This window comes from Podarcis bocagei (genome assembly GCF_964188305.1).
Source record: "Podarcis bocagei genome assembly, chromosome: 1".
In the NCBI taxonomy this organism is placed as follows: Eukaryota; Metazoa; Chordata; class Lepidosauria; order Squamata; family Lacertidae; genus Podarcis; species Podarcis bocagei.
The window spans coordinates 69,028,754-69,054,402 of NC_138125.1; the positions used below are offsets into that span (position 1 = coordinate 69,028,754).

Below are 25,649 nucleotides of genomic sequence, written 5' to 3' on the forward strand. Positions count from 1 at the left end.
TCACTACCCGAAGGAGTCTCAAAGCGGCTAACATTCTCCTTTCCCTTCCTCCCCCACAACAAACACTCTGTGAGGTGAGTGGGGCTGAGAGACTTCAAAGAAGTTTGACTGGCCCAAGTTCACCCAGCAGCTGCAGGTGGAGGAGCGGAGACACGAACCCAGTTCCCCAGATTATGAGACTACCGCTCTTAACCACTACACCACACTGGCTCTTGGTTGCATTTTAAAAGCCATCTTTAGGCTGCCTTCTGTCTAATACTTTCTGTAATAAGATTCTTGCTACATTTTTTTCTAAAGCACTTACATTTCTCTCTCCACGAGGACAGATCTTTTGATATTCTGCTGGGATTCTTCCTGGAAGGGGGAAGCGGAGGGGAAAGTGGCACCTGGTTTGTTTTCTTCCACTTGAGATGCCGAGACAACAAGTTTTTTTTTTTCTAATTGGAAAGCTCTCATATTAGAAGGTGACAGCCAGGTGGCTGCTGAACTCCCAGGTCTGATGGTATCGCTGCAAACATACAATACACAGATGCATAATTAATACATGGGTAGTGTGCATGTTTGCTAGGACCATCAAAAGGTTTACAGGCTTCCCCTTTCTCAACAATGTGCAAGCTTTCTCATGTCAGTAATAATTTTACCAGGTCTGTGCTCTTTGCATCATGTAAGTGATAAGATGGGTAAACATACTATTGCTTGTTCGCTGCTAATGCATGAGGAAGCCAAATGCCTTTAGAACCAGTTTTTTAAAAAACCGTTGGGGTTGGAGGGAAGCAGTGCCAAACAGTTGTATAATTTTAGAAAGGTAGGTTTCTCTTGGAGGATGAACGCATTTGTTTAGGCATTCTGTCATTTTGAAATCTTGGCATTTCAAGGAACCTATCAGTCACATCTCCCCACCTCCTTTCTTCTACTGCGTCCTCTTCCCATACTGTATGTTGCATGTAGCTGGGCAAATGGTACTCTGTGGAACCGGCAGCTGATCGTTCTGACAGGTCTCCTTAGTGGGAAAGCTGCTGAGTGATTATGATAGAATGGATCACAGCGTTTTGTTTGTGGGCTGGGCTTTGAATTGTTGTAAGCATTTCATGTGTGGGTTGGGCTTTTATTACAAGCATGTGGCTTAGGGGTGGTGGTTGTGAATGAAAGCTGTCGGCGTTTGCTTTGCACGGAAGCTGAGATTAGTAGCAATGAGATTTCTCTTGGGCAAGAGCCCAAGTGAGCTTCCCTCCCTTGGCGACTGGTAAAGGTAAGTGTTTTGTGACAGGTTTCATATGCTTTTATGGGTTTAATCAACTTTGTATTGTAATAAATGTGTTAAGGTGTCACTTTTGCTTCAAAAGTCCAGTTTGGTTACTACTCTGCAAATTGAATAGGAAAAGTTTCCTTTCCCTCTCCTCCTAGAATTGGGTTAAAATTACCCTCAAACTTTGTTTCATCTTCTGCAGATTTCTTCCTTTTTCTCTAACAATTGATATGTTGACTCTGTCCTTTGATATTGTGTGTGTGTTGCCAGATGGGAGTAAAAACTGTATTTACATTTATTTTTGGTAGTGACGAGAGTGAGTGCTCAGGGATGGCCAATCAAACCTCTGCTTTTCTATGAGCTCATGAGGTAGCTTTAGGCATTGCTACTGCTCCATGAGCATCAGTCCCCCATTTGCAAGATGGGGATAATAATTATATGCCTCCTATAGAGCTGTTGTAAGCATCAATGGTCATAAGGCATGCAAAGTGTTCTAAAAGTGCTCAGTGGTCTAGTTTTCATTACTATCTTGATGGTTTATGTTTCATGTCACACAGATCGTTACTTAGATCTCAGACAATGTTGGGAAGCAGGCAAGGTCTCAGTTCAGTTGTGTGGACTTTCAGGCTCCTCTGACAAAATGCAGGTGTTCTTTTCTTAGACAGGTACAGATAGATGCATTTGTGTGTGTTCGTTGCTGAAAGATTAGCGATCCCCCCCCCACCCCCCACTGATAGATCCAATTCTGATGCCGGTGGATTGATAGCATGTTTTAGTGAAGAACACACAGGAGAGGCATGTGTTCAGTTAAAAACTTCAACTTGAAGAAGGCAAATTGAAGGGAGTGTCTGGGAAAAACTGACTCGCCTAAAGCTGTGGTAACAGGTATGACTAGAAAAAGATGCCGAGCCAGTAATATTACCTTATTAATCTGGAGCCGAATGCACAGTACTGTTGGTTGCATTTTAAAAGAGTTCTATCTGCTTCTAGGTTTTCAGTTAAATTCAAAAGGATGAGGTGATTCTCCCCTCTCCTCTTTATTGGGGGAAGAAATATTGGCTTCAAAACACATCTGCTTGCACTGTTTTGAGTGAGGTAAATGTATGGCATGGGTTCTGAAAAGCAGAGGGTGCAGCAGGTGAACTGTGTGCTACATTGGCTGCATGGGGTTTTTCTTCTCCTTAGATTGAAGGGCTGCAGCTGCTGACTATGCGGATTGGAGGCTTGTGTGCCCCATCACAAGCAACTCCAAAACAGGTTTTAAGGCATCGAAAGAAATCCTGCCTCCTCCGCCCTGCCAAACAACACGATAATTTGCATGCCCTTACACAACCACAGTGGCAACCTCTTTTTGCATATTGGCTTTTATTTATGTGGTCTTCATAAATAGCACCGTTGTGGATCACTAAAATCACATCGCTTCATTAGAGTGTGGTGCTGATAACACCAGGGTTGCAGCTTTGACCTCCATATGGGACAGCTGCAGATTTCTGCATTGCAGGGAGCTGGACTAGATCAGGGATAGTCAACCTTTTTATACCTACTGCCCACTAATGCATCTTTCTTGATGGTAAAATTTCCTTACCGCCCACCAGTGCTCGATGGAAGGTTGATTCAGCTCAGAACCCCCCACCGCCCACCTAGAATCCTGAAACGCCCACTAGTGGGTGGTAGGGACCAGCTTGACAACCCCTGGACTAGATAGTCCTAAGGGTCTCTTCCAATTCTATGGTTCATGCAACTGTGGTGAGCTTGTTCTTGTTGAGATATGTGGGGGGGGGGGCTTCTGCTTGGTTTTTTGTACCCCTTTCTCCCACCCATGTGGCAAGTAGCTGCAGCCCCTTAGTTCATGGAGCAAACAGCTTCCTTCCAGCACCACCTGATTTTTGGAATGCATGCTGCACACTTTCGTCCTATGAGCTCATGGGAAACACTGCAGGTAAATGATTTCTAGGTATAGCACAAAGATTTCCAAATGTAAATTGCATATGACCAGTGCAAAGAGGATGTTGCTGTTGAGGCTACCACAGATGTTTGTGCACATAATAATAATATTTATAAGCCACCTATCTGACTAGGTTGCCCCAGCCACTCTGGGCAGCTTCCAGCAAATTAAAACACAAAACACAGTAAAACACCATACATTTACAAAACTTCCCTACAAAAGACTGCTTTCAGATATGTTCTTTCCTCTCCCTCACTGATTTTGAATTCCTTTTATTTTACAAGCACAACAATGGCTAGCATGATGTTAGCATCATTTATAAGCATGTCATATGTGCTAGGTGCTGTACAGAAGGGTGTTGTTGTTTTTAACTAGATTCACAGTCTAAAAACATCTGAATTGTGCTCAGCTTCAACCAATGTCCTGGCAATATTAAATTAAATATTAAATAAATTAAAGCAAGGGAAACTGTTTGTTTCTCATCACTTTGCAATTAAATAACCTGATCTTAAATGCTTACTCCGTGCTTCAGAAGTGTATGACAAAAAGTTCTGAGACAACACAAAAAATATTCCGTCTTGTTTTCTTGCTCTTTTAAAGTTTAGGAATCCTGAAACTACATAAGGTTGAAAAAGTTACAGGCTGCTTTTTCACTCCGCAGATACAGGTGACAGTTTTCCCAATCCATTCATCTGCCCCACATGTTGGGATTTTGAAACACTGTCTCCTTCTAGTCATTAACCGCTGGGTTTTCTAGCATTCGGGTTCTTTCTCTAGGCAATATGAAGTTGCTACATATCCCATGGAAAGTAATTGTTAACAAGCTGCAGCAGGAACACCCTTTGCATAACTAACTTTCCTACAGGGGAAACTTATCTGCATTAATTGGAAAGGTGGATCCTTGCAGGCACTATGCAGTTCTGCCCAAATAAACAGGTTTCATTCAGATTAATATTCTCTGAGGAATGTAAAACTGAGACATGTTTTGTCATAGCAAGCTTGAAAAGTGATGATTTCTGGTCTCTGAAGTGTGTTTCTGAGCACAGTTCAAACTCTAAGCACTGCTTGTTACCAATTAAACCCTATATGATTTGGATCTAGGATACCTGAACTCCCATGACTCTGCCAACCAGTTAGGATCTTCTGGAAGGCCTCTCATTTGGGTCCTGTGTGGAAGCAAACTTAGGCTAGAACCCTTCAGCTGCGCTTCTAGATTTTTATATGAAAGGATTCCTTCCCTACTTAATCACAAGAGCCTCTTCCCCATATGAAGTGGTATAGCCCAAATCAGATCCTTCCTCAATGAGAACTAGTCAACTGTTACTATTTTAAAAAGATTATGATTCTGCCATTCCCAAATGAGCTTGGGGTGCAGAGTCAATTTTATAGGCACTGGAAATAGGCTGTGATGCTGCTAGCATCTAGGTAACTCTAATTTTGGAGATTCCGAACATGGCTTCAGTGTTTAGGTAAAGTTGTTCCTGTCAGGCCACGCAATTAAGGGCAATCTTGTTGCATCAAACCCAAATCTCAAACCCAAATGGTTCTGCATTTTAGCAATGTGAATCAGCATAGGGTGCTGGGGGGGTTGGTTTCATGCAGGGACGCGGACTTATAAAAAATATTGGGGGGGGCCCGGGAAAGCTCATGAATAATAAATAAGCTCATGAATATGCAAATAAAGTGGCTCCGGCCCTAAATAGGGCAAGCCACGCCCCCCCAGCCAGCCGATTGGCTGGCTGGGAGGTGTGGCCAGTCGGGATTCCCCTGTTCTCGCAGGGGCTGAAACCGCCAGGAGGAAGGAAATTCCCCCCGGCAGTGCCTTGGCAGTGGCGGTGCTGCTGCGAAGCAGTGAGGCAGGAGCCCCCGCCCCCGGCGCTCTGCTGGAAGGGCGCCCGAGATTATTGGGGGGGCTGAGCCCCCCCCAAAAATTTTTTGAGGGGGCTCGAGCCCCCTCAAGCCCCATGGAGTCGGCGCCTATGGTTTCATGAAATAATGGATAATCGGGGAGGGATGGTCTACTTTTTCTAAGACTGTTTTGGTATTTCTGGCTATCGGTTACTATGCCTAACAAGGGAGTCAGCTAGGTAAAGAAAAAGCGATTTATATGTGTTGTTTTCCCTGTTTATATTTACAATGCTTTAAACTGAAGTGCTTCTTTGTGTCTAGATCCAGCCAAGAAATGTGGGGAGCTCCTTTTTGGATAAATCCCTGGAGAGAATGCAACATAAATGCGTAGATTCTAGATGAGGAGAACTAAACCCACAAACCAGTGATCGGAATCAATATAGGATAGCTTCCTGTGTTCCCATGTTAGAGTAGACATGGGAGTTTTCTGACTGATAATGAAGTGTTCAGGAGCATTTAGGAAAAGCCTTACATAAGCATCAGTTCTTAAATGAGTATAGATTGCTTCTTGATGAAGAGGAAGGGAAGAAAGTGTGGCAAAGTAACATTCATTATTAGAGTGCACATCTACAGGAGATGCAAGACCCTTTAAAAATATTATTTCAGCCCCAATTCTTTCAGAGAAAGCTACAAACTTAGTTTCAGTATTGGTTCCTAAAATGAACTTCAAATCTGCTTGTGGGCAGCAGTCTTAAAACAAGAGGTTCTGTTTAGGAATGTCAGACTTCTGGCCAAAATCATTTTGCTGGCTCCACCACCTGAAGAGCTCTCAGAATCTGGGTTGAACAAGTCTGGGAGAGCTGAAAAACATCAAAGAACTCCAGTTAGCTATTGGCAGGTGCTGTGAACTGAAATATGTGAAGCTATTAAAACAAGGTTTTAGAGAGCATGCATGTAACTATGCAACAAAATCTGCACTGATATATATATATTTTAAGAAAATAAATCAGTGGTCAGATTGTTCAGTTCAGCACATTCTCTTTTTAAATGTCACTTTTCATCCTTCTGGAAAGTAAAAGAGAAACTAAAAGAAGGCGCTAACATGCTGAAGTTCTAGTGCAGGCATGTCCAAAGGCCGTTTTGGGGGCCCAATCCAGCCTGCCGGTCGATTTAATCTGGTTGGTTCCTGCTGCAGTATATGTCCTGGGGTAAAATTGTAAAAAAAGCTCAACTTCAATCCTAACAAAAGCTCAACAACTTTGATCACGCATGTTCACTTCATCAAATCTGGCCCTCTTTGGAAAAGGTTTGGGCACCCCGTTCTAGTGCAACTGGCAGAAGTGTATGCAAGGGCAGAAAGCTCCCCGCAGCTGCTCCTAGTAGCCACTAGTAAGTACCTGCTCTCTAACATATCATTGCACAATACCCCAATCTCTGAGAGGTGCAAGATTCCAGGGGTTCTAGGTGCTTACTCAGGGTTCAGTTTCCTCAGAATGAGGGACAGTGAAGAATTTATTTACCCATACAGTGGTGCCTCGCAAGACGAAATTAATTCGTTCCGCAAGTCTCTTCGTCTTGCGAGTTTTTCGTCTTGCGATGCACGGTTTCCCATAGGAATGCATTGAAAATCAATTAATGCTTTCCTAGGGAAACCGCCTTCAGACCAGGTCCGGGGACAGTCTGTCCCCGGACCTCTTCTGAAGGCTGGGGGGGGGGATAAGGGCTTTTCTTCCCACCCCCAGCATTTTAAAAAACCCCGGGACAGCAGAGGACTTCTCCGCTGTCCGGGCAATCTTAAAATGCTGGCGGGCGGCATTTTAAAATCGCCCCGGGACAGCGGAGGACTTCTCCGCTGTCCGGGGCGATTTAAAAGCCCCTGGGAAGGCAGGCAGGGGGGACAAAGACTTTTGCCCCCCGCCAGCCTTCAGAAGGTGTTCCCGCCCCCCGCCCCGCTTCGGAGCACCGTTCCGAAGCCGGGCAGTGGGGAAAGGTGTTCCCACCCCCCCGCCCCGCTTCGGAGCACCGGGAGAAGCGGGGCGGTGGGGGAAGGTGTTCCCACCCCCCCGCCCCGCTTCGGAGCACCGGGAGAAGCGATCTCCCCGCAGCCCCTTGCTTCAAAAGAGGTCCGGGGGCAGCGGGAAGCGCTTGTTTTGCGAGTTTTTCGTCTCGCGAGGCGTTCGTCTTGCGGGGTACCACTGTATATACAAACTGAGCCTATGGTGGAGGGACTCACAGCATTAACAGCCCAAGAGGGTATTTCTTCTCCCATAGCTGCAGCCTCCATAGTCAAGCAGAGATCAGGCACATCCTTCTAACTACCCCCCACGCATCTTCTGTCTGGCACAGAGCCACTTCCTTTGTTACCTTAATGGCCCATACTTACAGGGTCATTACCAAGAAACTTTATTTGGCTATTTCAACAATTTGAATACTTGCTTAGATTTTAACCCTTGCTGGATGCAGGAATTAGTAGGGACTCAGGCATACGGTCTACTTGCCCCCCCCCCCACCTACAGTTCTATTTACACTCTGAACAAAGCTGGGTGCATGGGAAGATATTTTGTATAGGGCTCTTCCTTTGTCATGCTGATTCCATAGTTTCCTAGAGTGACATAAATATGTAGTAATTTTGTTTTTTCAAGTATTTGTAGAGGTATCAAGCTTTCAGGAGTACTGTATATTACACTAGGAAGAATTCCAATTAAAAATAACTTTTGATTGGTCAAGGAAAATGCACTGTGGAATAGAGAATTTGATTGGATTGGGCATCTAGACCTTTTTCATGAAGTAGAATCATCTAGCCAGAAAGAAATGCCATTTAAAAAAAATATGGGAAAAGTCACGTGATATAGCTCTGTTAGTTTGCCTTTTATGTTTAATGCTGTGTAAAATATTCACAGAGTTCTATGGAAGGTTAAAGGATAACTTCAGAGACATAATTCCAGAGGGGTAGCCGGTTGGAACGGAAATCAACCAAGAGTTCCTTAACATCTTTTAACTCTTGATTTTTTGGGAGGGGGGAATAGACTCTCATGAGAGTGGTGAACTCTCCTTCTGGGAGGTTTTTAAGCAGAGGTTGGGTGCCCATCTGTCACGGATGCTATAGTTGAGATGCCTTCATTGCGGGGGATTGGACTAGATGACCCCCCCCAGTCCCCCTTCCAACTCTAGGATTCTGTGATTTTGTTGTGTCCTAAGTTGTTTTGTATCGCACTCCTGTTTTTCAGACTGCAAAGGGGAGCTACTAGCTTCAGCAGGACTGGGTTAGGCTTGTGAAACTCCCTGACCTGCTCTATGGTGTCTCTCTCACCCACTCTGCCCCTTCTCTTCTTCAGTCCCACCACTTAACTTTGCTTCTTACTTCTGAGGCTTCCCTCACACCTCCATTTACTCTCTCACACCTGTGTGGATGCGTGTTGAGAAAATGGTGTCAGTTTCACTTACTGTACGCCACTTTCCTTCACTTGTCCCTCTTCTGCGTTATCCTAAAAAACAGACAAACCTGGGAAGGTTGGACCTTTAATGGAAAGCTTTTTTTTTTTTGTAAATAAATTTTTATTGGTTTTACAATTTCAACTTCAACAATTATTTTCCATAAAAAAGAATGAGCGATACAAAATATCCAACATGAAGTACAAGAACTAAAATAAAAAAATTAAAAACATCATTTCGGAGGTTCTCTTTAACCTCCTGCCTTCCCTCCATTTCCTTTCCTGGTTCATTGAATATATATATTTTCTGCATAATTATACTCAAACCTCTTTTTCTTATCCTTATTATTTTCATCATCATCAACCTTTATTACGGTCCAGAGACCCAACAAATCGTTTCAAAGCAATACACAATCCTTATTATTTTATCCAAATTACATACAATCAGTTTTATTTTTTCAGTTCAAATTTCCTTCCATAAACTTTACCTTATTTTAACTACAGTGGTACCTCGGGTTACAAATACTTTGGGTTACAGACTCTGCTAATGCAGAAGTAGTACCTCAGGTTAAGAACTTTACCTCAGGATGAGAACAGAAATCGTGCGGCAGCAGCAGAAGGCCCCATTAGCTAAAGTGGTACCTCAGGTTAAGAACGGTTTCAGGTTAAGAACGGACCTCTGGAACAAATTAAGTTCGTAACCCCGAGGTACCACTGTACTTACAAGTGTTTAGTCAAAGCCTGCCAATGTTTCCACTTGTTTACAATATTTTTGTACATATACAATAAATGCCTCCCATTCTTTTTTAAATTTCTCAATGTCATTGTCTCTGAGCTTTTCTGTAAGTTTTGCTATTTCTGAGTAGTCCATCATTTTCAATTGCCATTCTTCTATTATTGGTATCTTATCTTCCTTCCACCTTTGGGCTAATAGGATCTGGGCTGCTGTTGTTGCGTACATAAACAGTTTTTTCTTTTCCTTCGAGATTTGATTTTCTGTTATTCCTAGTAAAAATGCTTCTGGTAGCATTCCTTCTGCTTAATGACCTTCCTGTCCAGTAGCGCTTTGGGGCAAGTACTTATTTATTTATTTAAAGGTTCCTGTACTGAATTGTTTTCGCTACTCAGAAGTGCCCAATATGTACTAAAACTTCCTCTATTTTTAGTAACTATTTGTCGTTTGTTGTATTACATTGCCTTTTTAAAAAAGTTCAAGGTGATTAGCAGTTTAAATGATTTGATTGAACTGTTTCCCTCTACAGAAATTTTAGAAATAAGTTGGGAATGGGGATAGGTAGCCCTAGCAGTTTCTTAGTTTTTTTAATTGTTTGTCAGGATGTTCATGTGTAGAGTCAAAAAGCACTGCCCAGCCTTGTAGATTACCGTACTTTTTGACCATAACACTCACTTTTTTCCTCCTAGAAAGTAAGGGGAAATGTCTGTGTGTGTTATGGAGCGAATGCCTACGGATGGCGGGGGGATCTGCTGCAGTCGTGAGCAGAGGATCCATGGTTCCCCTTCCTTCCCTCCTCCATGGCTCGCTTTGAAACAGCAAAGCGGGAGAAGAGCTGCTGAGTGGGGAGGAGGGAGAGAAGCAGAGCCTGCTTGCTTCAAAGTAGCAATGCGGGAGAGGAGAGGAACCGCTTACACGAATGTAAGCGGCTCCTGTCCGGTTGGCTCCTTTAAAGCAACCATGTCCCTCTCTCCTCCCCACTCAGCTCGCTAAATAGCAGCGAGGTTTTTCAGATCGCTAAACGCTAAATCGGGGAGGTGGGAGAGAAGCAGAGCCTGCTTGCTTCAAAGGAGCAAAGCGGGAGAGGAGAGGAGCCTTCTCCTCTTATACCCCTCTTCTGCATTATTGCAGCATCCTTCTCCACACACCCCATGCGTGTTCCTTCTCCTCTTATACCCCTCTTCTGCATTATTGCAGCATCCTTCTCCACACACCCCATGCGTGCAGGGACGCGGACTTAGAAAAAATATTGGGGGGGCCCGGGAAAGCTCATGAATAATAAATAAGCTCATGAACATGCAAATAAAGTGGCTCCGGCCCTAAATAGGGCAAGCCACGCCCCCCCAGCCAGCCGATTGGCTGGCTGGGAGGTGTGGCCAGTCGGGATTCCCCTGTTCTCGCGGGATTTCCGGCAGTGCCTTGGCAGTGGCGGTGGTGCTGCGAAGCAGCGAGGCAGGAGCCCCCGCCCCCGGGGATTCCCTAATCTCGCGGGGGACGGCCGGGGCTCTCCGATTAGGGCGCGCGGCTGGCTGGCTGGCGAAGGAGCAGGTGGGGAGGAGGCGGGGGGCGGCGGCGGCGCTCTGCTGGAAGGGCGCCCGCCCGAGATTATTGGGGGGGCTGAGCCCCCCCAAAAATTTTTTTGAGGGGGCTCGAGCCCCCTCAAGCCCCATGGAGTCGGCGCCTATGCATGCGTGTTCCTTCTCTTATACCCCTCTTCTGCATTATTAGCAGCATCCTTCTCCACACACCCCACGCGTGTTCCTTGTCCCTTGAGTGCTTTTCCTTCCCGCCCCACCTAAAACGGATCCACATGGATCCTCAGGATTTTTGCACTGGGTCACCCCAAATTCACCATCAGATCACATAGCATGCCCATGGCTACAGCTTGCACCAAAAAAAGCACGCACTCACTGTCGCCTGGGGCCGCAGTGGTGCAAAAATGTGGTTACAAAGCATGGATCCACATGGATCCTCAGGATTTTTGCATTGGGCTACCCCAAACTCACCGTCAGATCACATGTCTGTGGCCACAGCATGAACCACAAAAATCATACATCCACTGTTTCGTTTAGATTTTTTTTCTTCTTGTTTTCCTCCTCTAAAAACTATGTGCGTGTTATGGTTGGGTGCATGTTATAGAGCGAAAAATACAGTAGTTCACGGTGCATTTGGATTTCTACAGCAGTATCCTTAGAAAAAATTTAAAATTTGCATAAAAGGGAGTTCCCCAGCATTTGTAGGATGAAAATTTGCTGGGATATTTAACATTCTGAGAGCAGGAGGATCTGCAGCTCTGTGATTGGCCCATGTAGATTTGGCTCTGTAGCTCTTCCAGGTGATGATGCTAGTTGTCAGTTTTACTAAGGGATATATGGCACTTCTTTTATTCTTATATAGTTTTGTGGAGATGTGGATAACTTGGGATCTTTGTTCCCACTTAAAAATGGAAGGGTAAGAACTACTAATTTCACCTCAGTCAGTGACACAAATAAAATTGCTCCTAAAAATGTGCTGCTCTTTGTCAGCAGTTGGTTAAGCTAATATGTTAGAATTGATGGCAGAGTGATGTTGATGCAATCTGATAAGGTGAACTTTCTCTCCCTCCTTTTTAGACCAAGAAAACAAGGCCTGGAGAAGCTAGAAAACATGGCTTCTGATGCTAGCCATATGCTTGAAGCTGCTCTAGAGCAAATGGATGATATCATTGCAGGTATTGTAATTGATTATTTTTAGTCTGCCCAACAGCAGACATGCCCACAAATCCATTTAATACGTGTGGTAATAATGAAGAGTTCACTGTTCAGGAGAAATTCTGTGTTTCTGTTTGTGCGGGTCTTTCTAAGTCATGCTTTGGAAGTTTGCTCTAGCACCTCTGGCCCTAACTGTTCCCCTATGAAGAAATTCACCACACGCCACTGTTTGCTAGGCATACAAACAGGACGGGGATGAGATTGCAGACTGAAGTTACAGAAGCACTCGTGACTTATCGCCTCAGAGATAAACATTGTATTCCCATGTGCGGTGCAGGGATCGTTCAGCATCTTTCTCCCATGTAAAAGTTTTAAGCACTTTTTTGTTCCCACCCCCAATTCAGTTTTCCATTGTTAGTTGTCCTGCCTGTTCTGGCAAAACTGTTCAGGAGATAGCAAATAGAATGAATGAAAATCAGAGGTGTGAGGCGTTAGTCTGGAAAATTAAGAAACTGGCTGTTATGTTGAATAGGTTTTACCCTGCCTTTTTGAGAGAGCATCTGAACCACCTGATGATTCATAACCCTGCAGTGTGTTACTATGCTAACCAGTTGAATAGGAACGTAAATGAAAGTAGCCTTAAGTTTAACAGGGCAATCTTGTGCAAGTCTGCTCTAAGACAAGTCCTATTAAGTTCAATGGGACTTACTCCCAGGTAAATGTGTGCGCAGGGTGTAGCCTAAATCTCATGAGCACACACCAATAACGTTGGCTTATGGTTAACAGTTTTGGCAAAAGTAACAGTGAGGCTTATGGTACCATTCCATGATATCGATCCCTTATTTTGGAATGCTGCAACTTCTCAGAACTTGACATCAAATCCCAAGTATAACTTATGTTTGAAATGTTGACCCTAACACAAACTGTGTAAGATCCGCCCACCAGGCAGTGGGAGTTTCCAGACAGCTTTGCATAGCTCCACGTTTCTATGGAGAGAAAGTCCCTGTATCACAATGTTTTGCAGAATTCTGCTTGTGTACAGATGACTTTCTGAAGATCTTAGGAGAATGCAGGAGGACCAGTCCTGAAACAACAACAACATGGCTGCCCTTCTAGCAACTTTTCCCTTTCAAAAATGTGAGATCAGTTTATTTTTCTACTCAGATCAAATTCCGAACATTTTTTCAGGTCCCACATGGGCAGGTCAGGTGTTAATTACATTTGAAATGCTTGCATTATAGCACATAGTCCATTCCCTCCCCTTCTTTAATTAGGCCAAACCAAGCCTAGGGAAAGAGCCACTTGCCTTGAAAGAGCGTCAAAATGTCCCTGTGATAGGGGTGAACATCACCGCACCATCCATAGATATGGATGCCTCAAGGGGAAAAAAGGTGACCTGGTAATTTTAATTGATAATATATAACATTGCATATGAGTTCGGTATGTGGTGGACTTGTTCAAGGTAACAATGTAAGTAACTGAAATTGGGCATATTATAGACTGTTTTTCTACCTAAAAGAACAAGAAGAAGACTTGGAATGAATCCAGAGCAAGTCAAAATAAAAGCTTTCTTGCTTGCAATTGTGCTCAGTGGAAATATGATATTACATCTGGAGCGTATGAGGGTAAGACTGTCAGACCAGATCACCAAGTAGAATTGCATTTGACGTGATAAAATTTGACAGATAAGTCAGTGTCTCTAGGCTCTTCTGCTTTGGTACATCTATAATGATAACTGCTCTGAGAATTAAGGATGCTGGATGGTCAGCCTTAGCTAGCTGTCTCTGCCTTGCAAATGCAGAAGAAATTATAATGAGTGTGTCCAATCCCTTAACTAACATGTTATGCAAGTGCATTAGCACTGTGAGACCCTGTGCTTGAAACAACCCCATCAAATTGAGTGTGGTAAAATCTCTCTGTGCAAATAAAAACAAACAGAAAACCTTGGAGACTGTCTTTTGTCTGGCTTACATGGATGACCTCACATTGGGAAGCACCACAGAATTATAGCTAATTTAAATATTTAGAGAACTATGTGGATAATCTGTACCCCCCCCCCAACATACACAACATAGATGGCTGCTATAACAGTAAGGGCTTATGCACAGTTACCTTTTGCCTTGCCCTTTCCAGGCACAGGTCTGATCTTTAAAGCTCCATGCCTGAGAGCTCTTTCTTTTGCTCCAGAGCTGAAACAGAGCAAACGACAATTTGCAGAAAACCCAAATTGCTGTTTGTTGCACTTCAGCTTTAAAGAGCGGGTTTTTATGGGGAAAGCTCCAGAGCACTTGGACATGGAACTTTAAAGCATGGGCAGTGCCTGGGAAGTGTGGAGGAAAGATAGGTACAGATAAGCCCTAAGGTAGCTAGGGACAAAGCCGTTATCCCAGGAATGGAGAACCTCTGGTCCCTAGACATTGTTGGAGCACAGCTCCTATAATCCTTGGCCATTGGCCACAGTGGCTGGGACTGATGAGAGTTGTGGGCCAACAAATCCTGGGGGACCACAAGTTTTCCAGTCCTACATTAAGAACTTTAAACCACATTCCCCAGATGCTTCTTCCAAGTGTGGCTTAATGTAACAAAAAGAACCGATTTGCCTTGGTAGTTCCATCAGTGTTAATGAAATGGAAAACTTAACTCCATAAATTTGCTCCCAGCAGTACAAAGACATAGCTTATCCAACTTATTTTGATTATAATGGAATATCTGAATTGTATGGCTGTGATACTGCTAGGATCTTCACCTTGCAATCTTTTCTTATGCCTTTGAATAGAGTGGTACCTTGGGTTAAGTACTTAATTCGTTCCGGAGGTCTGTACTTAAGCTGAAACTATTCTTAACCTGAAGCACCACTTTAGCTAATGGGGCCTCCTGCTGCCGCCGCACCGCCGGAGCACGATTTCTGTTCTCATCCTGAAGCAAAGTTCTTAACCTGAAGCACTATTTCTGGGTTAGCGGAGTCTGTAACCTGAAGCGTATGTAACCTGAAGCGTATGTAACCTGAGGTACCACTGTATGTGATTCCGCACGCCGCCACCCCAACCTCACAAGCAGTGCTTGTGAAGAACTGTAGGATGTAGGCAAGGAAGGTGGAAACAAATAATTGAGAACTGAGTTCTGGCTTAGGCTTATGGGAGTTGTAGTCTAGCAATACCTGCATGGAGCAGGCTTCCAAAGCTGCCTTATAGCATTGATTGCTGAGTTCCAAGGTGAGATGAGCAGGAATTTGGTGTCCTAGCCCTAAATCCATTTGGCATTGGGGCTGATATCTGCCTCACAGTTATGCTCTGCCCCCTTCACAGATGAAAGGGTGATTACTACATCCATACAGGACTCATTTGGGGATCAGTGCCTTTAAAAGTTTGAATACATACATGCTCTAGCTCTAATTCCTCTTTTAAGATACTACAGGCTGTTAGGAGTTCAAAGAGCCAATTTCAATTTTCCTCAACCATCCTTCAAACTCTTAATTGCCCTGAGCATTTCATAACTACTGGAGTCCAATGATTATGCTCAGTTCTCCAGGGGCTATTTTGTGGCTTTTAAAGGCAAAGCAGAATCTCTACAAGGTGGCATGAGTCAAAACAGGAGGCCCTCAAGTGCATATTACCTAGAATTATAACTGTAAGAGAAGTAAAACCTTTAAAACAGAACAAGACTTGCTGGAGGGGAGGGAATTATAAAACTAGCAGTAACATAGGCAAAGGGAACCATTGAAAACAGTGTTTACAAGGCTCTCTTCTGCTTAAGTCTTCTGACCTGTTCTTCAGTCAAGGCTGGTCTACAGAGTATACTGTCCACAGTGGTTAGAGACTGGGCTGTGTTTGGGAAGACTTAGGTTCACATCCCCACTCCGCCATGAAGCTCATTAGGTGATCTTGAGGTGGTCATTACCTCTCAGCCAATCCTATTTCTCAGGGTTTTTGTGAGAATCGATGGGCAGGAAAAATTATACATGCTACCTAAACTTTCTGGATTAAGGGTCTCTTGGTACTGCTTGCCATTAGGGGCGGCCTTGAAATTGCTTCCCTTAAATGGTTTCCCTGGCGTGGAGACTTCCAATGCCAGGGAAGCCATTTACAGGTCGGGACCATGCTGGTCTTGGGACTCGCATAGTCAGGAAGAGCCACGTGATAAAACATAAGGATGCAATTTGAAGCTTGTTGCATGCAGTGAGCGAAAACTGTAGAATGACCATTAAAGGTAAAGGGACCCCTGACCATTAGGTCCAGTCGTGACCAACTCTGGGGTTGCAGCACTCATCTCGCTTTATTGGCTGAGCGAGCCAGCGTACAGCTTCAGGGTTATGTGGCCAGCATGGCTAAGCCACTTCTGGCGAACCAGGGCAGCGCATGGAAACGCCGTTTACCTTCCCGGCGGAGCGGTACCTATTTATCTACTTGCACTTTGACGTGCTTTTGAACTGCTAGGTTGGCAGGAGCAGAGACCGAGCAACGGAAGCTCACCTGTCGCGGGGATTCGAACCGCCGACCTTCTGATCGGCAAGCCCTAGGCTCTGTGGTTTAACCCACAGTGTGAGATATTTGCTTATCAGTTTAAACAGCCTCGGCCCAGTATACCTGAAGGAGCGTCTCCACCCCCATCATTCTGCCCGGACGCTGAGGTCCAGTCCCGAGGGCCTTCTGGCAGTTCCCTCATTGCGAGAAGCAAAGCTACAGGGAACCAGGCAGAGGGCCTTTTCGGTAGTGGAGCCCGCCCTGTGGAACGCCCTCCCATCAGATGTCAAAGCGATAAACAACTACCTGACATTCAGAAGACATCTTAAGGCAGCCCTGTTCAGGGAAGCTTTTAATGTGTGACATTTTAGTGTATTTTTGGTCTCTGTGGAAGCCGCCCAGAGTGGCTGGGGAAACCCAGCCAGATGGGCGGGGTACAAATAATAAATTATTATTATTATTATTAAGCATCTTCCTGTATAAATACTAACTTCCATAACACTTGGAAGTATTTTGTCATTCATTAACCTTTTCAGTTGGCATAAAGCATTGAACTTTTCCCCCTCCTGCAGTCAATTTGTTTTTTATTTCAGAACATATATACTTCTTGGTTGCAATGAAATCTCAATGCAGTTGTAATAAACCCAAACAATAAAGCATTGGTAAAAAAGAGACAGAGAGAGAAAACAGAATTAATTAAATATTCAACAAATAATGAAAATTACTGAGAAAATACTATATGGTTACCACTTTGTTAAACCATTACATTAAGCCGTTACATTTCACCCTTCTAACGTGCATAGCTTGCTTGCTTGCTTGCTTTGGATATCTTTCTGGGTGAATAAATTTCAAGTGTGAAGGTGAGTTAGGAGCCAAATCAGAGGCAGCAGCTCTGTAACCTATGTTGCCATGTTTATGCTCGGTTGACTAAATGGGAAATGGTATGGTTTAAGTCCTTGCCTGCATTTCTACTTCACTTCGCTTTCTGTGTGCTTCATCGTGAATTCCTCTGCAGGCAATGTCATTTCTCCCCTTCTCCCCCTTCCAGCCAGAAAGTGAAAGGGCTAATATGGCAACCACAAAAAGTTGGGTTAAAAATAACACTGCACAAAAGAATGGCATGTGGCTGGAAGAGAGGGTGTCATGGAGATTGTATTTCTGCCGTCATATGCTGGTGCCTATGCTGCCCACACCCCATAATAAAAGCAACTCTGGAATATCTCTACCCTGTGATATTTGGATATTTTCTAATATTCTTTTGCTTTTTGTCCAACTTTTGCCTAAGTCATAGCTACAATCTGAACAAGTAGCATATTAATTTACAAGCAGTTGTGAACAGATCCTGGGCTTCCTTTGAGGTATTCCTATGTAGCAACTCTCCATTCAGAATTGACAAACCACTTTGAAAACTAACCTTGTTGTGCCACACCCTAGTGGACATCAGAGGAAGGGCCTTTTCTGTGGTGCCACCCATACTATAGATTCACCTTCCTTCTGCCCCTTAGGCAAACAGCCACATTCATGGTGTTTAGGTGTCTTTTAGAAATGCACTTGCTCTTCCAGACCTTCACTGGTGCTTGACGTTGGGATGTTATAGTTTTAACTCTGCCCTATTCGAATGTTGTGTATTTGACATGGGACGACCTATGAGTGGAACTCTGCTCACTAGAATCTTTCCCTGGGAAAGCGGGGAGATTATTTCCATTATTTCCCCCTCCTACCTGCAGCTTCCTATACCCTCTGTAAATCTATTTTGGATGGTTGGGGGGACCCCCTGGAACTCCACATTGAAAATGGGTCCATTCCATATATGTATGTACCAACTTATTTGTAAGTTGTAAACTAATCAACATGGTGTCAGGGAACTGACATCGGAGTTAGAGGCGGAGGGAAGGCTCTCAAATGATGCTGGAGAAGGGCCCAGCAGGGAGAGAAGCAGCTCAGCAGATGGGGAAGCTAATCACCGCAACACCAGGGATAAAGGGGGGCAGATGGGGGAATCGGAGAGAGGGCTCCAGGACTCTTCACCGGACACCAGCGGGGAGAGCACAGGTCCTCCGCTACTCACGCCCTCCCTGCGCAGAAGACTTCCGCGCAGGGAGAGTAGGAGGAGACTTGGCGTCAAACAACTTTTATGTTGGAAAAGGTTTAAGAAACGCCCACTGACGGATTCTGCTAGCGACTGAGGCAGCCACGAAGTGAAGGGCTGTCCAGACAGAAAGGTTTAACCAGGCAACACAGCCAGGAGTGGCGGTAACTTACGCACGAGCAACCCCACACATATTACACATGGATTTCCTGAAATTAAAGAAGCACTCAGTTTTGTTTTTGATTTAAAAAAGGAAATATTAACATCATAAGCCACATTTTAGTGCATTCATTGAAAGGTAGCCTATAAATATTATAAAATACTGATACCCCTGCTCACTCCCCTGGCCTCCTCTCCTTTTTCATCTCATCCACCCCTTTGTCTATCCCCTCACAGCTTGCCCAAACCTCCTCTCCCCTCATAGCTCACCCCAAGCTCCACTGCCTCCACAGCTTTCTCCCCACCCCCTTCCTTTCGCAGCTTGCCCCAAACCCCTACCTTTTAAGGGAGGGCTTGGCACTTCATAGAGCGGTTTGCCACAGACCATGCTATGAAGTGCCTCTCCCCTCATTGAACAGTTCACCTAGGCCGCCTACCACCCACACTGCTCTGACCTGGCCATGTGAAGTGCAGCATGATGACAGGATTACATTTTTAATGTATGTAGGAAGAAATAGGAGCAGGAACCGGCAAGCCACTCCAGTATTCCTGCCAAGAAAACTCCATGGACAAAGACAACAGGCATATAAAAGTTATGACGCTGGAAGATGAGCCCCTCAGGTCGGAAGGCGTCCAACATGCTACTGAGGAAGAGTAGAGGTCAAGTACAAGTAGATTCAGAGCTGATGAAGCGGCTGGGCCAAAGCCGAAAGGTCGCTCAGTTGCGGATATGCCTGGAAACGAAAGGAAAGTCCAATGCTGTAAAGAAAAATATTGCATAAGAACCTGGATTGTAAGACTCATGAATCTTGGTAAGTTGGATGTGGTAAAAAATGAGATGGCAAGAATAAATATTGACATTCTGGGCATCAGTGAACTAAAATGGATGGGAATTGGCAAATTCAGTTCAGATGACATCATATCTACTACTATGGGCAAGAATTCCGTAAAAGAAATGGAGTGGCCCTCATAGTCAACAAAAGAGGGGCAAAAGCTGTACTGGGATGCAATCGAAAAATGATACAATGATCTTGATATGAATCTAAGGCAGACCTTTTAACATCACAGTAATCCAAGTTTATGCAGCAACTACTGGTGCTGAAGAAACTGAAATTGACCAATTCTATGAAGACTTACAACACCTTATAGAAGTGACACCAAAGAAGGATGTTCTTCTCATTATAGGGGATTGGAATGCTAAAGCAGGGAATCAAGAGATAAAAGGAACAACTGGCAAGTTCAAAACGAAGCAGGGCAAAGGCTAATAGAGTTCTCAAGAGAACAAGCTGGCCATCACAAACACACTTTTCCAACAACACAAGAGACGACTCTACACATGGACACCACCGGATGGGCAGCATCGAAATCAGATTGATTATATTCTCTGCAGCCAAAGATGGAGAAGTTCTATACAGTCAGCAAAAACAAGACCTGGAGCTGACTGTGGCTCAGATCATCAGCTTCTTATAGCAAAATTCAAGCCTCAACTGAAAAAAGTAGGAAAAACCACTGGGCCAGTAAGATACAATCTAAATCAAATCCCTTATGAATACACAGTGGAAGTGAGAAACAGGTTTAAGGATTTTTGAGTACAAATGGAGACGATGATTAGGAAACCTGTATGTGTGGATCTCTGGGTTTAAAAGGAGTTGGTCAAATTATTGGAGGCCAAGGTTTTCAGTGGCTACTAGTCATTATGGCTATATGCCACCTTTGGGATCTAAGGCTGCAATGCCTCTGAATTGGGAGCAACAACAGGAGATGGCCCCTGCTTTGGGGCTTCTAAGGGGCATCTGATTTCCCACATTTCATGGAAAGCATTGCTGGACTAGATAAGCCTTTTGCCTGATCAACGCTCTTGTGTTCTTAAACAGTGATGCCTTGTTCCTTAACATAGCTTTTGACCACTTCTATTTATTTCCAAAGAGCTTTTGTGGAGTGTCTCACAAGCACCACCCAATTGAACGGAAGCTTTAGAGAAGCACTGCTTGTTGGAATACAAACACAAAAAGGTCTCAGTTGGACCTGACAAAGTAATTATTCAAATGATTACATGTGTGAAAGTGCTGGAGGAATTGCACTGTTAAAAGTGGGCTAAAGCAAACTTGTTTGACATTTATGATGGCAGTAAAAATACCCTTGCATTTCCCTGCAAAATTGTAAAATAAATAAATAAATACTTGTGGTTTTTAGTAGTGTGTCCCTGAAAAGATGGTGACACCTAATGGTTTGTAGGGGCAATTGCAGGTAGCTGGTTTGGATTTGCTATCTTCAATTTTTTCCCTAAGACTGAAATTATCTTTGGCATATCCACCCTGAGATTACTATAATTATTGAGTGATTATGATAGGTAAACAAAAATAAAGAGTAATGTTGAGTTGCAGCGGGGGTGGGGGGCAGGGGGGCAGATCTAAAAATGGGGGTGCAAAATTACAGAAGTTAAGTAAAAAGTTCCTTCAGCAAGTTACTCGTGTTTTGAATAACATTTCTGGAAAACTTTTTGAAACTTAGTAGCTTTGTTTTGGAGTTTGCCCAATTTTGTTCCATTTTCAGGTCATCGTTTGGTTTTGTATGTTTTCAGTGTGCTGTTTTAACAGGTCATAACTGTGCTGGGCAGCATTCAATTATGTCTGTTGGTGAGTGGAATGGATTATAACGCTGTAAGGATTGGTCAGATAGGATAATTTCGGCCTTACTTCCCATCCCCTGTGAATGTTACCATTATTGTATCTTGCATGTAAATAACTTATAAGTAACTGGTTCCTCCTAAATTGCTTTTTTGGGTTTTTCTTGTTTTCTTTTAGGTACCAAAGCAGCTGCGGAATATACAAATGGCGTCTATGACATGGTGTCACCTGCTCAGTCAGTATATTTCGGCACACTACAGATCCTTCATCTTCTGGAAGACTTGAAGCTGGCATTAGAAATGGTCAAGGATCCACAAGAGAGAGAAGCTTTGCGGAATCAGATCCCAGGGACCACAGCAGCATGCATACATGCCTGGCTGGAAGAAAATCTGGTAAGGAGAAACTCAATGTGTTTCCATATTATATTGAGAGACTAAAGACTCGTGCATTGAAATAAGCAGCCAGCTAACCAGCAGATAGGAGTTCCTTTGTACAGGTGCTACTGGCCTTTAAGAGAGATCATAGTGCATTGCTTTTCCTAGGTTCAAACCATGATAGCTCTAGTTGAAGAATTCCAGTTTGCAGGGCTTATTTATAAAAAAAAGATTATGCCACTTAATATAATAAGGAACTTTTAGGAGTTTACTTAAAAATACAACAGTCAATAAGATTTCCCAAAAAGTAAAACACAATTTTATATTGCACGTAAAAGTGATTAGTGTACAAAACAGAGGATTAAACATTAAGAGTCCATGGGTGGAATTCAACAGTGAGCTAATGCAAATGTTCTGTCAGCACAATTCTGCTTGCCAAATAGAACAAGCGCCTCTCCCCCTGGAGCACATATGTAAAGTTGAATGTTGCGCTAAGAATCCTAGCAGCAACATTTTACAACAGCTGTGCTGCCAAACCAGGTGCAAGAGTAACCCCACCTATATCCCCATAAAGGTAAAGGTACCCCTGCCCGTATGGGCCAGTCTTGACAGATTCTAGGGTTGTGCGCTCATCTCACTCTAGAGGCCGGGAGCCAGCGCTGTCCGAAGATACTTCCAGGTCACGTGGCCAGCGTGACAAGCTGCATCTGGCGAGCCAGCGCAGCACACGGAACGCCGTTTACCTTCCCGCTAGTAAGTGGTCCCTATTTATCTACTTGCACCCGGGGGTGCTTTCAAACTGCTAGGTTGGCATGCGCTGGGACCGAGCGACGGGAGCGCACCCTGCCGCGGGGATTCGAACCGCCAACCTTTCGATCGGCAAGTCCTGGGCGCTGAGGCTTTTACCCACAGCGCCACCCGCGTCCCTATATCCCCATACAGTAGTCTTAATTGTGAGGTTACCTATGTAATTGTGAGGTTACTGTGGCAAGGCTATCCCTGTCAAGGTGTGGGCATAGGTGTGCACCAGCTGAAGTTGGCAATGGGCACTGTGAACCACTGAAATCACCTGAGCCTTTAGTGTCAGCAATGAATCTAGGAGCACCCCCAAAACTATGCATGTGCTCTTTCAGATAGATTGCAACCCCGTCCAGAGCTGGTATATAAACCGAAGTCCTAGATCAACCATCCATAAGGTCAGAATTCCATTGCAGCTATTAGCCCCCATCCAGCCCATGACTTCAACCAGGTACCAGTTTAGGACATAGATGGCCTCTGCTTATTTAGATGTTGCAGAGAGATCATCAGCATCCTGGTGGCACCTTGCTCTGAACTTCCTTATCATCATCATCCCCAGTGGTACCTCAGGTTAAGAACTTAATTCTTTCTGGAGGTCCATTCTTAACCTGAAACTCTTCTTAACCTGAGGTACCACTTTAGCTAATGGGGCGTCACCGCCGGAGAACGATTTCTGTTCTCACCCTGAAGCAAAGTTCTTAACCCGAGGAACTATTTCTGGGTTAGCAGTGTCTGTAACCTGAAGCATCTATAACCTGAAACATCTGTAACCCGAGGTACCACTGTAATAGTCTCTGGATCAGGCCCCATAAGTAGGAGTGAAACAGTAGGAGTGGTCCATGGAGATAGTCCAGGAGGAAGTCAAAACTTCCTGGCAGGAGTAGACATGGTATCAGCAGATGGGGAGTTATGCACAGTCTCAAAGAACACTCTGCTCACCTACTTTGTGACTTCTGAAGTAGAAGAAGCACCTGATTTCAGGATGATATAAGGAGTGTGACACTTCCACTTGCCCACCGCTTATTTCCCAACAGCTCCTTTTCCTCCCAGCCAGGCTTCCTTCCTGTATCCGAAGGCAGATGAAGGGAGAAGAGTGTTCAAAGGAAGGCTAAGGGGAAATGAGTCATGGGTATGGTGAGATTTCTGCATTTGCCACCTGTCCCTTTTACTGACAGCCCCCCCCCCTTTCTGTGTGATTGTGCTAGAGGTGGGTCTGACTTTAACAGACAGATCTGCTTTGAGCATAGCGTAGCTCAAAGACTTTCAGAAATGGTTGCCACTCAGAGTAGGCAACATAGGATTGGATGGACTGATAAAACATAAGGTAGCACTGCGACATTGACCAATGGCAGGTTTGCAAAATATGTGTATGGAGTCAGCCAATTCTGAACATGATGGTTGATAGTGACATAGCACCAACAACAAACTGTGCAAAAGCAGTTTTGTGAATTTGGCCTCCGACCTAGTTTGGGAAAGAGTTCCTAGAATGCCAAGGAGACTTTGTCTTGCAGGTTAATGTGTCCTGTCGCTTTGGAACAAGTTAATGTGTACTAGGACTATGGAACACTTTCAGGTTGTTTGTTAGCAAAGTGACCTGGCTTCAGATTGCATGCCTCCAAGGTATTGTGTCACAATTAGCAACATAGCACTGGAAACTGGAGACTGATGCAGATTTCTAAACATTTCACTTTGAATGGGCTGTCTGTCTCATCAAGTTGGCTCTTACCGTTCAGGATTTTGCCGTCTAAAATAGGACAGTTTGTCTAAAGAAGCTAGATACATGGAAGGTCCACCCCATAGTGGGGATCTGAAAATTTGCCATATGGTGCAAGTCTAGCAGTGCATGTACTATGTTTTTAAAAATACAGTAGTTATTTATGTTAGATAGCCTTGAAGCATAAATCTTAAGAGTCTTAGTATCTTATTTTTTTTCAATGTTTCCTCTGTAGTAGTCTTATTATTAATTACAGACATAAAGGTAGGAAACGGGTATTTTATTTGACAGCAGATTTGTTTTGTAATAATCTTACAAGTAAATGAATGCATACGCTGCTAGGAGCTTCCTGTACAGGAAATTGCCCAATATTGAGAAACCACAACACTTCTTTTTCTCTCTCTACTTAATTAATATATGTCAAGTCATGCTAGTTTTGGCTCTCGGTTGTTAAGCATGATTGACTTCATGCACAATTGGCTTCACTATTTTTCATTCTGTGCTAATATTCATTCTATGCTAACTTCTGCTTAACTCCTTGTGAAGCGTGCTCTGGTTGACAAATACCAGGGTTAACATTATTTGATACAATTTGGCCCCAAATGGAAAATTAATCAACAGAACGCTATCTTTAAAACTCTAAATATTTATACATAAACCTTTGCTGAGATTACCTTTATCCTCATATATACGCAATATGACAGAATTATCTTTTGGGTGTTAATAAAATGGATTTCTGTACAGGAATTGTAAGGTATCTCCAAATACGTTTCCCAGATGTTTCCTATCAATCAAGGTTCTGGTTAGTTTCCTGCATCCACTTCTACAGCTTGAAAAACAAACAAACTTGGAATTCAGTATTAGTGGTTAAGAAGTTTTCCTTCCCAGCTCTTTTTATACATTCATCCAACCGCTACATGTTTAGGGGGAGAATGGAAATAGCACCTTTCCATCTGTACCTTTCATCTGTAGGTCATTAGTTCAAATGTGGTGACAAGCTAGCAGTCTGAAAACCACTGCAATCTGTTTAGTTAGCAAGTGATCTGGAGGTCAAGGTTTCCAGTTGCATTCTTAGTGTTGCATTACAGTTCTTTAAAACTCAAACAGCCTAACTGGCATCCATTGTTCATCTGAATTAGAAATATGACGTACTTAACTTTGTATCTTTAGCAAATATATAGTTCTATCCCATTAATGATTGTGTCTGTGGTGAAAGGTGGGCAATACAACAGCTTCCTGCCCTACAGACTGTGGCTCTGCTATTGATTACTCATTCAATGTCCTCAGTTTCTCCTTTTGAGTTCAGTGATCGTAAACTGATACTTCCTGATTAGGCCATGTCGTCTTTCTACAGTCAATGTGTGCTTCTCATCTGACACAAATCCCTTCAAAGCCAATGTGAAGGTGTGCTTTGATGAAAGCGATTCAAGAGAGACTCCACTTCAAGGTTTAGTCCACTTTAAGGTTTTGCACTACATGTGTTGTCATCCTTTGTTGTTGTTCTAAGTCAAGTTATTGTTGCCAGAACGTCTGCT

The 25,649-nt window shown here is 43.8% G+C and overlaps 1 protein-coding gene across 5 annotated transcripts in view; it reads left to right on the plus strand.

Annotated features, from left to right (window-relative positions):
* PPFIBP2 (PPFIA binding protein 2) overlaps nt 1–25,649 on the plus strand; it is a 104,658-nt gene that overhangs the window by 11,782 nt on the left and 67,227 nt on the right. Inside the window, exons 1-3 of one of the 5 annotated variants that reach the window (XM_081198206.1) lie at nt 952–1,249; nt 11,816–11,913; nt 21,406–21,620. In XM_081198206.1, the coding sequence (XP_081054332.1) occupies nt 11,850–11,913; nt 21,406–21,620 (279 nt within the window). In that variant the 5' untranslated portion in view covers nt 952–1,249; nt 11,816–11,849. Of the gene's footprint in view, nt 1–951; nt 1,250–11,815; nt 11,914–21,405; nt 21,621–25,649 lie in introns of those variants that run through there. The other 4 variants (XM_081198200.1, XM_081198205.1, XM_081198204.1 and 1 more) reach the window with 4 other exon arrangements.